Source organism: Dromiciops gliroides, chromosome 1, assembly GCF_019393635.1.
Source record: "Dromiciops gliroides isolate mDroGli1 chromosome 1, mDroGli1.pri, whole genome shotgun sequence".
NCBI lineage: Eukaryota > Metazoa > Chordata > Mammalia > Microbiotheria > Microbiotheriidae > Dromiciops > Dromiciops gliroides.
In genome coordinates, this window is record NC_057861.1 from 101,893,645 (window position 1) to 101,910,037 (window position 16,393).

The 16,393-nt window shown below is 39.3% G+C and overlaps 1 protein-coding gene across 1 annotated transcript; it reads right to left on the reverse strand.

Moving 5' to 3' along the window:
• Positions 1-15,354: 15,354 nt before the first annotated feature.
• On the reverse strand, positions 15,355-15,952 carry LOC122746213 (deoxyuridine 5'-triphosphate nucleotidohydrolase, mitochondrial-like). The gene is made up of 2 exons (XM_043991689.1): positions 15,930-15,952; positions 15,355-15,862 (listed from the first exon to the last, which is right to left on the reverse strand). Exons 1-2 carry the CDS (start codon positions 15,950-15,952, stop codon positions 15,355-15,357), a joined length of 531 nt encoding a protein of 176 aa, XP_043847624.1.
• Between the last annotated feature and the right edge of the window lie 441 nt (positions 15,953-16,393).

A 16,393-nucleotide genomic window follows, 5' to 3' on the forward strand; every position in this document is an offset into this window, starting at 1 on the left:
GCTTCCCCGAATATCATATCTTAATAAAAAATAAGGGGGACTTTGGGGTTATGTGATGAATGATGGAAGACTAGATTTTCAATCCTTTCATACCTCCTCCAAATAAGAATTATATGTAATAGTTCAAGCAAATGCAGCTACTTCCAAGCTCTTGGATACCAAGAACCCTATTGGGGTAACAACTCAATGAACTAATAATAGAGAAGGAGAATTCCTAATCCTTAATATGCTTACTAAGAAACCCCTTCTCAACCAAACCATTCTCTTGTTAGGTGACACAACCTAATTCACAGTCTTGTGCTCTGGGATCAACCCAGAAATTCATTTACTACTGTTGTAGTATCTACCAGTTAACCTTCCACTCTTCTCTTCCCTGTGCCTGCTCTCACCCTTTAATTCTGAAGCAACAAGCTATGAAACTCCTCACTACATGCCCAAACCATGTAAAGCAGAGGTGCAGATATAGGAAAACAGTTGACTTTCATTAGCTTGGATGGCAGTGTGACAGTGTGGCAGAACTCTATATTGTAATGGGGCTCAGTCAGAGAAGTAAGAACAGAGAGACCTGGGTCAGGAAGCTAGTTTTTGTGTGACTCCACCAGGTCTGAAGGAAAGGGAACTGGCATCAGCTGAAGCCAATTCTATCTCCCCAAAAGTCACTTGGGGTAGAAACAAGGCCAGTGAAAATTGAATTCCCCAACACAGAAGGATGCTGAAGTAGCTTTGAGGTCCAGCCCTCAAGGAAACCACCCATCAAAAGAAGAGTCAGAAAGTAAGCAGTAGAGGAGTATAAGAGGGGAAAAAATGAAATTACCAAAGACCACAGGAAGAAGAAAACTATTAAAAGCAGCACAAACAGATAAGCCAGCAGTGAACACATGAAGGGAATATAACATCCAGATCATCTATAAGAGTCTGAATATCTCTGAATAAATATTGTAAGACAAAGGAAAATGAACCAATACTTGATGAGGCAGAGAACCTGTAGCTTCCTAAGAGAGCATGGAACAACAGGAATAAGTTCCTAAAAGATTCAAGAGAAAAATAGGATACAGAAAGCAGAATTTTTGTCTCCACAGCAGAAATAATGAACAGAATAGAAAAATGAATCCATGGTAACAAATCTCACCAAAGAAACAAAAGAGAGATCAACTAATTGGGAATGCAAATACACAAAAGTGAAGGACAATCTAGAAGAGAAAGAAAACCCAATAATATTAAAAGAAAGTGAGCTAAACATATTAAAAGAAAGCAAGAGGGGTAGCTAGGTGGTGCAGTGAATAAAGCACCGGCCTTGGATTGAGGAGGACCTGAGTTCAAATCTGGCCTCAGACACTCGACACTTACTAGCTGTGTGACCCTGGGCAAGACCCTGGGCAAGTCACTTAACCCCCATTGCCCTGCAAAAAAAGTTTAAAATTTAAAAACCCCTAGCATTCTTTAATATTGTAAGTAACATCTATCTAAGGCAAAGAAGAACTTCCCAATAAGATCAGCAGTCTAACAAGGATGTCTGTTATCTAAAATCATTTTACTTAACATATTGCTGAAAGTACTTTGTTGTTGCTGTTCAGTTGTTTCATGTCTTACTCTTTTTGACCTTATTTGGTGTTTTCTTGGCAAAGATATTAGAGAGGTTTGCCATTTCCTTCTCCAGTCCATTTTACAGATGAGGAAACTTGAGGCAAACAGGGTTAAGTAACCTGCCCAAGGTCACACAGCTGGAAGTGTCTGAGGCCAGATTTGAGGATTAGTCTTCTTGACTTCAGGCCTGGCACTCTATCCATTGTGCTACTAGTTACCCTGCTAGAAATACTAGCTATACTGCTCTTTTTGTGCTGGCAAAGATTTGGAAATTGAGAGGATACCCATTAATTGGGGAATGGCTAAACAAGTTGGGGTATATGAATGTAATGGAATACTATTAGGCTATAAGAAATGATGAGCAGGCAGATTTCAGAAAAACCTGGAAAGACTTACATGAACTAATGCTGAGTGAAGCAAGCAGAACCAAGAGAACATTGTACACAATAACAGAAACATTATGTGATGATCAACTGTAATAGACTTAACTCTTCTCAGGAATACAATGATCCAAGACAATTCCAAAAGACTCATGGTGGAAAATGCTCTACATATCCAGAAAAAGAATTATGGAGTCTTGCTGCAGATTGAAGCATACTATTTTCAGTTTTTGTTGTTGTTTCTTCTTTCTTCCGTTTTTTCCCTTTCGTTCTGATTCTCTCTCACAACATGACTAATGTGGAAATATATTTAACAGGATTGTAATGTATAACCTTTATCAGCTTGTTTGCTGGCTTTGAGGGTTGGGAGGGGAGGGAGGGAGAAAAATTTGGAACTCAAAATCTTACAAAAATGAATGTTGAAAACTGTCTTTACATGTAATTAGAAAAATAAAACAAAAATACTTAAAAAAGAAATGCTAGCTATAGCAATAAGAGAAGAAAAACAAATTGAAGGAAGAAGCACCAGCAAAGAGGATACGAAATTCTGTTTGGTTTATAGATGATGGTCCATCTAGAGTACCCAAGAAGATTCAACCAAAAGCAGTTTAAACAATAAGTTCTGCAAAGTTGAAGGATATAAAACAAATATATATAACTAGTCACATTTTATATACTTCCAAAAAGAAAAATCCAGCAGGAAGAGATAAAAAAGAAATTACATTCAAAATAAATATAGAATGAAAAAAATTGATATTCTATTTACTAAGACATACAAAGGTACTATGTGAATATAACTACAAAATACTGTTTACAGAAATAAATATGGGTATAAATAATTGGAGAAATGTTGATTTTCATTGGATAGGTCATGCCAATATAATAAAAATTATTGTACTACCTAAATTACTTTTTTACAACATACTAAGCAAACTACCAAATGATAGAACTTTATAGAGATAGAATAATAATTAATATAGTCAGGAACCTCAAGGGAAATTACAAAAAAAGTCAAAAGAAAAGGGGTCTGCCTATATGACAGATCAATATCTGAGAAAAATACAGTACAAGCACAGCTAGCTAGTGGCAGAGGAGGACAGTTACGAGGTCTCCAATCCCAACACAGAAGGCAATCTGCAAGCCCAAACCACATCAAAAGAAGCTCCGGACAGTGCATGCTGTACCCCAGGAGCAGAACCTTAAAAGGCACAAATGAGGATAAAATAAAAATATGAATAAGAAAGAATAAAGAACCCTCACCATTGACAGTTCCTATGGTGACAGGAAGGATCAAAACATAAACTCTGAGGAAGACAACAGTGATAAAACTCCTACAGGTGAAACCATAAAGGGGAAGAAGACTTGGTCTCAAGACCAAGAGGCCCTGCTGAAAGAGCTCAAAAAGGAGTTTATAAACCAAATAAGAGAGGTAGAAGAAAAATTGGGAAAAGAAATGAGAGTTATGCAAGAGAAAGTCAATAGCTTTGAAAAAGAAAATAATGCCTTCTAAATACAATTGGACAAATGGAAAAGGAGGTACAAAAGCTGACTGGGGAAAATAATTCCCTAAGAATCAGAATTGAGCAGATGGAAGCTAATGACTCAATGAGACAACAGGAAAAATTAAAGCAGAAGAAAAAAAATATAAAAGTAGAAGAAAACATAAAATACCTCTTCAAAAAAAAAACAGACCTGGAAAATAAATCTAGGTGGGACAACATAAGAATAATTGGACTATCTGAGGACCATGATGCAAAAAAAAAAAAAAAAGATCATAGACTGCATATATAATATCTGTGCTGTCTCATTCCAGCAACCCAGTCTACAACAGCCCCTGAGTTAGCAGCTAACTCTAAACTGGCAACTAATTTTGGACTTCTGATGTCCTGAAATCCTGCTGCCTGGAGACACTGCCCTATGTAGCTAGAAACAGGCAATCCTATTTAGAGTAACTCATTAAAACACATAGTGTTTCTTCTCTTTCTCCTCTTCCTCTTTTCTTGTTCTTGTTCTCCTCCTTCTCCTTCTCCTTCTCCTCCTTCTCCTTCTCCTCCTTCTCCTTCTCCTCCTTCTCCTCCTCCTTCTCCTTCTCCTCCTTCTCCTTCTCCTCCTCCTCCTCCTCCTCCTCCTCCTCCTCCTCCTCCTCCTCCTCCTCCTCCTCCTCCTCCTCCTTCTTCTCCTTCTTCTCCTTCTTCTCCTTCTTCTTCTTCTTCTTCTTCTTCTTCTTCTTCTTCTTCTTCCATATGCTCCAATCACCATTATACTATTTAAATACATAGTACAGATGTATATCATATCTCTAATGCCAGTGATGTAGACAACCCCTGAATACATAATTATTCAGACTGAGTCATGTGCACCCACCATGCAAAGAGCCAAGATACCTAATTTTGTTTTTTTGGCTTCCTCTCCAGCATCAGATAGAGGAGGGAGGACCAGTCAGATAAGGACCCCAGATGTTACCATCAATTCCCTATTATTTGCTTGAACAGGTGAGCAGCTGGCTCTTTGCAAGGCTGTTCTTGTCAAGTTCTTGCAGGTTCTGCCTATGATTTAGAAAATATTCAACTTGACTAATGTGGAAATGTTTTGCATGACTACACATGTATAACTTATATTGAATTTCTTGAGTTCTTAAGAGGGGTGGGGAGGGAGGGAGGAGGAGAATTTGGAACACAAAGTTTTAGAAAATGTTGTGACTTTATTTATTAAAATTGTTTGAAGGCTCACTCCAGGGTCAGAGTTTTTAACCACATTTCTGAAACATAGTCTACTCCTTCAGTGATAAGTTCCCATTGGTTGATGACTTTTTAAAAACTAAACTTTAAAAAAGACAATATTTAATATATAAAAGAAAAGTAACTTTATGTAATAGAGATTAACAGATTTATGTACACTCTTTCCCCCCCTGTTCTAATATATATAGACGCCTTCCTTTTGTGTTTGTTAAACTCAGAATAAAAGAAAATAAATTAATGTAAAAGGGGTTGGCCAATGGAGCCTCCATATCCTACTTGTGCATGTCTTGTTCTACCAACTGTGAACCCATGTTGAAGAGCCTATTGGGAAACCTGCTTCCAGAAGAACATGATCATATGTAAGGGAAGGGTCCTGCTCCCTGATTCAGAGAATGTTCAGATATTCTATTTCTGGTCCACTTAACTCATCGTGAAGAGGAATCTTTTTGATTGACTATTGAACTGGTACTGAGAGACAAACAAAAGATTTCACAGGAACAATTCACTCCCTCTTTTCTGCCTGAATGGCTCAGATAATATATGTCAATAAATGCAAAAAAAATAGCTTTTAAACAAAGTACACCCATTTCTGTGAAACAAAGCGCTAGAAAATATAAGAATAAGTGTAATTTTCCTTAATATTATAAATAATATCTATTTAAAACAAAATGCCATCATTATGTATAATGAAAAAATCTCCTTGTTATATTCATGAGGATATTGAGGCCCAGAAACAGTAACTTGCCAAAAGTAACACAGGGTTCAAAAAAGTGACACAATTTGCAAGGATTAAGGTTTGGATTCAAACCTTGGTCCTCTCATTCAAGATTCATAGTCCTTTCTACTAAATCAGATGGTTTCTTACTATATTAGGCTCTCACCACATCAAGATATCTATTGTAGTTGTAATGGAATTAGAGGGAGGTCCAGTATGAAAGATATAATGAAAGTATAATTAACAAGGTATCTAAATTAATTGGGAGTGGGGGATAGTGAGAAGGAAGAAAAAAGGAAAGAAGGAAAGGGGATGAGGGTGGGACGGAGGGAAGGAAAGAAAGAAAGAAAGAAGAAAAGAAGGAAGAGTCAAAGATAACTCTAAGTTACAAGTTGGGTCAAATGTTAGAATGGTGGTGACACCCATAGAAGCAGAAAAGCCTGGGAGAAGATAAAGTTTGAGCATAATGGGGAAAATTAGAGCTTTAGTTTCAGATATGTTGAGTTTGAGATGCCAGCAGGTCATCCAGGCGGAGGGTTCCAGTAGTCAATTGCAAATGGAGTTCAGGACAGATTGGGGTTGGGTGTATCAGAACTGGCAATCACCTCTATAGCAGTAAATAGAAGAGAAGGAAGTACCTGGACCATTGATAGGCTGAGGTGACAGGTATATATGCGGGGACTTATGTAACCTGGTGTGTTAAGGGAAAGCTCCTGTCACATCAGAGCTTCTCCCATCCACTCTTCCAATTCTGAGTTTTCACCTTTCTAAAGGTTTCCTTCAAGAAACTGGAGGACAGCTGTTGGCACCAACATGTCTGGCCCCTAAGAGACCTCTAATCTCCATGGTTTGCTTATGGACAATCAATTTGTCCCCAATTCAGCCAAGACATGGTTGTGATTATCCACATGGCACTTTACCAAGTAAATAAGGAGGCAAACTCTTGATGTAAGTCGGTACAGAGCCTCTTATGTGTGCTGCCAGGAATACCTGTATCTTTCCCTGTTATCTATTCATGTCCTTTTCGCTCCATGTTCTAGGCAGACCATACCTGGGACCGGTGAGTTCGGTTCCAGAATATCCATGAGGGAGAATTCAGTGCAAGTGAATTTTTTGCTCCAACACTTGTGCTTCTTACGCTTTTTCCTCAACAGACAGAAAGGCCGGAATCGGGGGGAGCTGCTCAGGCTGCTGACTGGATTCAGATCCTTTTTGCCCACCTCTCTTACAAGCGACTTGGCCATTGTCTTAAACATGGAAGGCATGTTCTTTAGGGGAGAAAGGGAAGAAAAAGGGTCAGTCTTTTTTCTCTCCCATCTCTTTCTCTCACCCTCCCATTGAAGTTTCTCTCCAACAGGGAGAGCCTGGCAGACATAAAAAAGAATGATACACTTCAGGAAATAATGAGCCTTTCCCAGGGCTTAACCCAGAAGTGTGTCTTTTAAACCTCTAGGAATATTTCATTGTGTCAGTTGTTGGAATGGAGAAGGAAGAAGCAAGTCCCATTTGCAGCTTCCAACTACCAGTTTGAGTCCTTTCCTCTAAGAATGTCCACATATGGTCACCCTTCAAATGCTTGAAGACGGATCTCATGGCTTCTCTAAAAATTATTTCCTTTCAGCTACCCCGTTCCAGTTCCTTCAAGCAATTCATGCATGGCATGATCCTTAACCATGAAACTTCTAGCCAGTGTAATAGATGTAAAAAAACCCAAAAGCAAGTATTATGTGAGTTTATCTAGTATATATTATATATATTATACATATATTGCTATATCTAATATATATATATATTATATACAATGGGGATATACTAGAAGCTTTCCTGATAAATAAAGGAATAAAGCAAGGATGCTCACTCTCCTGGTAGCTGTTACAGTTCCAGAATAGCAGCTAGGTGTGATAGTAGAGAGAATGCTGGATTTGGACTCAAAAAGACCTGAGTTTGAATCCTGTACATAATAATTGTGTGAGCCTGAGTAAACCACTTAGTCTCTCTTAATTTTAGTTTTGCCATCTATAAAATGGGCATAATAATCGTATTTATCTCTCTGGATTATTGTGAGGATAAAGTGAGATAACAAATACAAAGTACTTTGCAAATTTTAAAGTGTGATAAAAGTGATATTTGTTGTTGCTGTTGTTGTTATTAGACCCTCTGAAGACTTATACAAAAGTGAAGGTGGTGTATGATTTAATTCCCATATGCTGCCCAAAACTTGGGACAAAGAAGTGATACCCTGTGTGACTTGAATAAGAAAATACCACAAGGTAGTTGAGATTAGTCATCTACAAGGAAGTGTAAATAGAATGATCAAGACAGATAATGGGAATGAATGAGGCCCATAAGAGGGGGTCAGCATCTCTGGGCATGGGGACCAGAGGAAAAAAAGATGGGAAGAAACTTGGCTGTTCTGCCTGACAAGGTATAGTAGTTTAGCGTGCTGGGTTTTCAGTAATGAGCCCTGGGTCTGAATCTACTTCAGACACTTATTAGCTATTTGATAATAGGCTAGTCACTTAAGCTCTCAAGCCCTCAGTTTTCTAATCTGTAAAAATAGGGACAATAATGCCACCTACCTCACAGGGTTGTTGTCAGGAAAGCTCTATAAATATGTGAGTCACTATTTCTTTCTAAGGTACAGATTCTTAACTTTTTTTCTGTCATGGACCCCTTTGGCAGTTTGGTTTAAGGTTCCCTTCTCGGGGCAGCTAGGTGGTGCAGTGGATAAAGCACTGGCCCTGGATTCAGGAGGACCTGAGTTCAAATCTGACCTCAGATACTTGACACTTACTAGCTGTGTGACCTTGGGCAAGTCACTTGCCCCACAAAAAAAACCCTGAAAACAAAAAAGGTTCCCTTCTCAAAATAATGTTTCTTGCCAAAATCCATAATTAAAGGAAATGCTACATTTCAGTTACAAGGTTAGTGAGAATGAAGATGTCTTTTTCCCAACCAAGTTCATGGACTGACCCCCTGAAATATTCCATGTACCCCAGGTTACGAACCCCTGCTCTAAGGAGACTATGTTTTGAGACGGGGGAGCTGCATTAAGGGTAGAGAAATTTACAGGTGTCAGTCCTCCGGGTAATTCACTAGAATGAGAGGAGTACCTTTATTTTACAGTCTTTTCCCTGAGTGTCTCTATCCATGCTCCTAGGCCCTCCCTCCAGCCTCAATTTACAATCTGCCCCAACTACAACTTACCAGGCTGAGGGAGCTTTTATCCTGCAGAAGATCAGGAATTATATGTATCAGCGATGGAAATCTCCTCCTGGCTTAGATTTCCTGATGAAAAAAAAAGGTGACTGCTCTGGAGACTGGGCAGATGTGAAAATTCTCTTTTCTTCCCCACAACATTCATCCAGTGGATTTCAGATTCAATTTTCAGCCCACTTGTAGGAAGATAAGCACGTATGCCTGGAGATCAGGCCTATAGTTGAGCCCAGGTCTTATGGGAGGGTTAAATATGTTCTAGCTCCCACAGCTTTGCTTTGCTGGAAGAATTATGGCAGAAAAGTCAGGTGTTGGTGTTTTTCTGCTGGTATCTCTGCAAAGCTTATCTGATTCATATGCTCCACCTACTAGCTATGAACTGCTAATTCTAAGATTTTTAATCTTTAGCGCTGCATCATTAACCATTAGGTAATGGTATCTCCCCCTCATTTGTGTTGATTTTGCAACAATTTATCCCCCTCCTACAAGTGCTCTCTTTCCTGTATTTATTGAATATCTTATAGTACTATATCACACAGGTGCAGGAATCTTTTCTGAAACTTTTCCCTTTTCCCATCTCTTGTGAGGGACAAAGAATATATATGGAGCCAGTGTAGAATGCAGCAGCAGTACAAGAAGACTACATTTCATTTTTAAAAAAAACCTACATTTTTATTTTTTCAATTAATAAGCGTGCATTTTTTCTGCCTCTTTCTCCCTGCCTTCTCCTCCTGGAAAATAAAAGAAAAACAAAACTCTTTAAACAAATATGCATAGTCAAGCAAAACAAATTCCTCTATTGGCCATGCGTGGAAGAGTTCAATTCCATTGGATTGTAAACTCCTCAAGTTGGGGAGTGTTTCATGCTTCCAACCCTACAGTGTAGGTTCTGAACAAATGCCTGTTGATTGGTTACTGAGAATTCTGTGGTCTGAAGACCAGTGGAATAGGGATACTAAACAAGGGGTCATTGGAAAGAGAATAAGAAAGAACCACAAGGAAGATGGAGAAGGCTTCTTGAAGATGGCTTGGAGAAATAGTGGCTGTCTCTGGGTGCTTGGGTAGAGGTGATTTTAGTTGAGATGGGAGCCACATAATATACTGAAGACAACGGTGGTTTTAGCTGGATGATAGGTTCATCGATCTTGAGCTGTCTGGGACCTCAGAGGTCATTTTGTTCAACCTTCTCATTTTATAGATGAAGAAACTGCAGTCCAGGGAGGACAGGTGAATCACTCAAGTTCCTTTAGGTAGATGCAGAGGCAGTGGCAGAAGAAAAGAAGCCTCAATGTAGCACTGGCAGCAGTGACAATGACCAGAAGATTTAGCTGACTCTGAAGTGCCCCGGGTACTCTGCTCAGTGCTTCCAGATAACTAAGACTTTCCTGCTTGATGTTGTGTTTAGCTAGGTCCTGATTAGTATGAATGCTAAATACTGTGAAATGGTCACATATATTCAAGTGGCGCAGTCAGGAACACTCATCTCCCTGAGTTCTAAACTGGCCTCAGACACGTATTAGCTGTGAGATCCCAGGAAAGTCACTTAATCCTGTTGGCTTTATTTTCCTCATCTGTAAAATGAGCTAGAGAAGGAAATGGCAAACCACTCCAGTATCTCTGTCAAGAAAACCCCAACTGGGGTCATGAAGAGTTGGACATGACTGAAAAACAACTAAACAACAAGAAAAATTCAAATTCACATTACATAAAGTTATATAATCTGGCGATTGGTTCTAACCCAAGAGAAATATCAGGTGTGCATTCAACTGACACAATTACTTAAGATTCATTATTTGCACTGAGACCTAGATTGTGAAATCAAACCATTTAACAGGGGGAAGAGGTTTAAAAACTTCATTTACCAAGCAGATGGGCAATAGCTATTTCCTACTTACTTAACTAAAGGGGCTGGCATGCTAGCTCCTCCCCCATACTTACCCTTTCAAATACACATATACAAATGTTCATTGTGTATCAATGATGAGTAAATATTCAGGAAGGGTCTGTCATTTCATTGACATAAGATAACACTGGCATGAGCATGAAGCAGTTGACTAAGTTTTTAACCAGCGTTCCCAATTTTCCTAATGCTCTCTAAATAGAGGCAGAAGATTCTGGACATATTGTCTCTTTCTGCTTTCTGCTTTCATCTCTCAACCATATACCCATGAGAGATCATTGAGAGATTTGAGGATGATGCAATAGTTCAGAAATTCCCAATAGTATCTGCCAGTTCTAGACCCAAGAATCTTCAGATGTGGTATTATTGAGGAGGCTAGTAGTCACTCACTATTGAGACATTCACTAACCCACATACTTGAAAGGTGCTTCTCAAATCTGCTCTTGCTGCCTTGCATCAGAAGAAGCTAACGCTGGAGTCTGTAGTGAAACACGAAAATGTAGCTTCCATATAATGAGCTTCTGGATATATTGCTGCTTCCAACAGTAAACTTCTTACTTTGTCTGAATTTCATTCTTTTCTCACCATCAAGTGTTTCAATATTATCACCATCTTAGGCTCTACAATAAAGGATGTAACACCTATTTGCACTCTGTCTCTCCAATAGTTAACACTTCTAGGATGCTGGAATACACTACCATTTTGGACAATTAACATAGTGCAATTACTGTGATATATTTCAGGGTGGGCTAAAGGGGACGAATCAATGCTAAACTAATAAGGATCACTGCTAAGCCAATTCTCTGAGTCCAGATCAGGAACTGTGAAAACTGAGGTGGAGAAATATAGGAGACCGATAGAATGTTTTTGTATCTTCAGCACAATGTCTTGTATGCCTTATCTTGTACTTTATTTTTGCCCAGTGGGTCCACAGCTAATAATTACAAATAGTGTGTATAGGAGCTTTAAGATTTGCAAACCATTTTGCATATAGTATTTCATTTGATCCTCACATCAGTCCTATGAGGTAGGTGCTTTTATTACTCTCATTTTACAGATGGGAAAACTGAGGTTGACAGAGGTTAAGTGACTTGCTCAGGGTCACGCAATTTATAAGTGTTGAGGTAGGATTTCAATTCAGGTCTTCTTGATTCCAAGTCCATCACTTTATCCACTATGCTAAACTGGTCGACACAGTATGCTCCATGACTTGCAGAATATTATTATGATTGTTGTCATCACTGCATTCATCACCATCACCATCACTGGTTATCTCCAAAACTAAAAGTTCTAAATGAGGGTCCAATCTCACTTTTTGTGACAATTTCTCAATAACTGAATAGCTGTGGTACTATTTAATCCAATGTTCAACTACAGTAGCAAAAGACAATGGTACTTGAACAGCACAATAGTTATTACAAGCAATTAGTCTGTCCTGAAAAAAGTCACTTTGGAAAACCCTGCTGTCCAATTGCAAGCATGAAAGAAGGAAATAAGTATAAAAAGACAAATGCTCTTCAGTGGATCCCTGCCATGCAAGGACAACCAAGAATAGACATCCCAAATGATGCCCCACAAGGTAGCACCCCAAACCACTTTCAAGCTTTTAAAGCTTGATTTGGATCCAATTTACTTATCTAAATGCTCAATGCAATCTGCTAAATTTCCTGCTCAAAAGACTAAGCAGTTTTACAAGTAGTTCTAAGTAAAATACATTGACTTGAAATAAAGAGACAAAGACTTTTTATGGGAGAAAAGAACTGGAAATAAAGGAGACAGTCCATTATTGAGGAATGGGTAAAGAAAGTACAGGAATATAATGGAAGATTACTGTGCTAGAACCAGGAGAATGTTGTGCACAATGACAACAATATTGTTTGATGAAGAATTGTAAATGGCTTAACCATTCTCAGCAGTACAATGATACAAAACAATTCCAAGGGACTAATGATGAAAACACACTATCCACCTCCAAAGAAAGAATTGATATTGATTGAACACAGACTGAAGCATGCTATTTTTACTTTCTTTCATTTTTTCTTTTATTCAAGTTTTCTGATACAAAATGACCAACATGGTAATGTTTTACATAATTATACATGTATAACCTATATCTGCTTACCACTGGGGGGTGGGGAAGGCAGAGAGAGAATTTGGAATTCAAAACTTTAAATAAAATGTTTATTATTTTTTAAAAAAGATTACTGTGCTAAAGAAATAGTGAATATATGGAATTAAGAGAAAACTTTAAGGATTTATATGAAATGATGCTGAGTGAAGTAAGCAGAACCAGAAAAGAATATACACAATGCAAATGGATAGTTTAATAAAATGAAATAAATGAACAAAAGAATGAAAAAGCATTTATTAAGCTGTTACTTGCACCAACCGCTGTGGTAAACTCCAGGCTATAATGGAAAAAATTTGACAGTTTTTGATCTCTAGCAGCTCATACTCTAATTAGTTGAAGTGCTGGTTAAAAGGAAATTTAGTTATAGAGCAGATGGATAGTCCCAGAAGTCCTTAAGGTGCAATGATGGGGTGGATGACAAGGCCATTCATCTAAGAGGTTCTTAAATTGAAACTCAAAGATGTATAATTACAAGAACTTGGAGGCAGAAAGGATTGAGTTCAGAACCTGCCTCAGACACTTAGTAACTGTGTGACCCTGGGCAAATCACTTAATCCCTCTGTTTCTCAGGTTCCTTATCTATAAAATGAGGGAAGTGGTCCCCAAGATCCTTTCCAACTCTAAATCCATGATCCTATGAATTCTAAAACATGGCCCCAAAGAAAATACCCCAGATGAGAAAATGTACCTCCTTTCTTTCAATGAAGGGACTGGACACATGGAGAAAAGAACTTTGAGTATGGAACATTGTATATACTGTCAGATAGGGTTGAAACATCAGCTAGCTTTGCCAAATATTTCAAAAAAACATCTTTGCTTTATAAGGCAAAGCTCATTGGGTAGAGGAGAGGGAGACAGGTATATTTAGAAATGATTATGGGGGCAGCTAGATGGCGCAGTGGATAGAGCACCGGCCCTGGAGTCAGGAGGACCTGAGTTCAAATCTGGCCTCAGACACTTAACACTTACTAGCTGTGTGACCCTGGGCAAGTCACTTAACCCCAATTGCCTCACCAAAAAATTTTTTAAAAAGAAATGATTATGAAGTAAAAATAAAATATCAATGACATTTAATTTTTTGACAACAAGTTAAAAGAAATAAAGATGAAAATTGAACAGCAGAATCCCCAAAATGATTTGTTCCTCTCCACACATATTTTCTGGGTAGGAGTCCTGGTCTTAACTACTACTCTCACATCAGGGCAGGAAGAAGATATATAACATCTGAACATAACATCAGAAGGATATTAAAGTAATAGATGCACTGGCAACATTGAATGTTTTGGGTGCTGGCTCAAGAATCAGAGGATTGTGGATCTGATGTACTGCATTCTTATTACTGGGCTGCTGGGTGGTACAATGGATAGAGTGCTGGTGCTGGAGTCAGGAAGACTCAACTTCCTGAGTTCAAATCAGGCCTCAGACATTTACTGGCTGTGTGACCCTTGGCAAGTCACTTACCCTGTTTGCCTCAGTTTCCTCATGTGTAAAATGGATTGGAGAAGGAAATGACAAACCACTTCAATGTCTTTGCCAAGTCATGAATAGTCTGAAATGACTGATCAACAGGATACATTTGGGTATCACCACAAAATATTGTTTATTGAATCCCTAAGGGCTGATAATAAGAGAGAGGTTATTGAGAGGAAAGAGAGTCCAGGGCAGAGGTTTGTGGGATGCCCATTCTTAGTGAGTGGGAGACTAATAATCAAGGAATAGAGACTGGGAAAGGTTAGTCAGCTGTGTGGGAGGAGAGCCAGGAGAAAGCGATATTATGGACTCCAGGGGAAGAGAGCATCCGAGGGAGGCATTGGTTTGTAGAGTAAAAAGCTTCATAGAGGTCTTGTGGGGATAATATTTTTCAAGCCTTATTTCGTAGATGCTGCAAATATACTGTGGGATTAGAAAAAATTAGGTTGGCCTGCGGGGCTACAGGTTTGATATCTGGTTTAAAATGAACATACTCAGAAACAACAATACTGCTACTTTTACTGAGGACCATCAAAGGATACAGGAATCAAGGATACATATATAAAACTGGACACAATAACAGCTGCAGTCAGTCCGTGGGCAGGGTTCTCTGTTTTACTCAGTCTCTTACAGAAAAACTGGCTCTAGGTCCTGATAAGAGCAGCACAAGTGAATGATGAGGATCTCCATAGGTCAGAGGGGGCAATTATATTCCCTAATTCTAGATGCCATAATAATGCCAGGGGTTCCTTGGGCAATTGTCAAAATAAGGTCGATATTGCATGTCTCTAAAATCTCCCTTGCCCCTCTTTTATAACCTTGTTTTTTGGACTTTTCCATATTTCAGCCTTGTTTTCTTCTCATCTACTTAAATTCTTTTTTATGTTCACCACACTTGGGGTACTTCCTCATTTTAGACCAATGTATAACAATGGGATCTTGGTTTGGGAGGGAGGCAGTGGCAAAACCATTGGTCAAAGTGCACTGTCATCCATCTCTTGGAGATGGCAGGGAGTATCCATCTCATGGTCAGCCCACTATTTTAATCTGGTTCCAGTTATAGCACTGGGTCCTTACTTTGGTATAAGAAACACATCTTTGGATTATAGTCAGTTACACTCGTCATTTTGAAAATGGCATTGTACTCTTTTTTTTAAAGCAGAAAATCATTTTATTAACCGTTTTAGGGGGAAAGCGGCTACATCTATTCTTATATAATTTTAGTTCTGACCAGTAGAACCAAAACCTCCTGATCCACGTTCAGTGTCATCTAGGCCTTGGACTTCTTCAAGTTCTGGATAAAAAACCCGTTCACAAATCAGCTGTGCAATCCAATCACCTTTCTTCACTTCGAATGTTTCTTTGCCAAAGTTAAATAGAACGACACCGACATTTCCTCTGTAATCTTCATCTATGACACCAGCTCCTACATCTATGAAATGTTTTGCAGCCAAGCCAGAACGTGGAGCAACTCTACTGTAACACCCAGGAGGGAGAGAGATCTGAATGTCTGTTTTCACAACGGCTTTCTCCATGGCTGGTATTGTATAATCATAGGCATTGTAGAGATCATGGCCCGCAGCCCGCGCCGACCCCTTGGATGGGGCCTTGGCGTGCTCGGAGAGGCGCGCGAAGCGGAGGCACACGGGGGTCTCCAGGTGCTGCTCAGGCCGAGGCCTCTTGCTGGGGGAGACGGCTGCGGGGGTCGCAGGGGGGAGCAGGGCATGACTGCAGAGAAAGAACAGGAGACGAGAGGGGCAGCGCAGCAAATGAATCACTCAGTGTCGTGGCCAACGAGATTCGAGTTTTCCCCGGCATTGTACTCTTACAGAAGGGATACCATGTTCATGAGCTGAGTCTTAGTTCCTCAGTTGCTACTATACCTGCATGTCATCCACAAAGCTTTTCATGGGACCGTGATAGTAATGACAATGACGGAGACAAATTTGGAATAAATTTAGGGACCAGGGACACCTTGCCTGAAGTTTGTCTCTCAGGTACAAGCTATAACACCATCCTTTGTGCTATACATTTTTCTTTGTTACCAGCTCCTCTTGTGATCATCTCTTAATCTCTAGGGAAGTCCTCTTGTGGATGAAACCATACTTTCTGTCCAGTACTTCTCAATGTCTTCTGCTCCTAGGTTATTGCTTTGGGCAACACTCGCCTCCTTAACTTTTGCCCAGAGACTTGGCAAAATAATCAGTTGGGTTGTTATCTTCTCCCTCCCACTTAAATCCTGCTACCACCTGGTTATTC

Coding starts and splice junctions, on each gene's coding strand:
- LOC122746213 (XM_043991689.1), bottom strand. CDS start 15,952: ATGCCGGGGAAAACTCGAATCTC. Junction 15,863..15,929: donor CCGGGGAAAACTCGAATCTC/GTTGGCCACGAC, acceptor CTTTCTCTGCAG/TCATGCCCTGCTCCCCCCTG.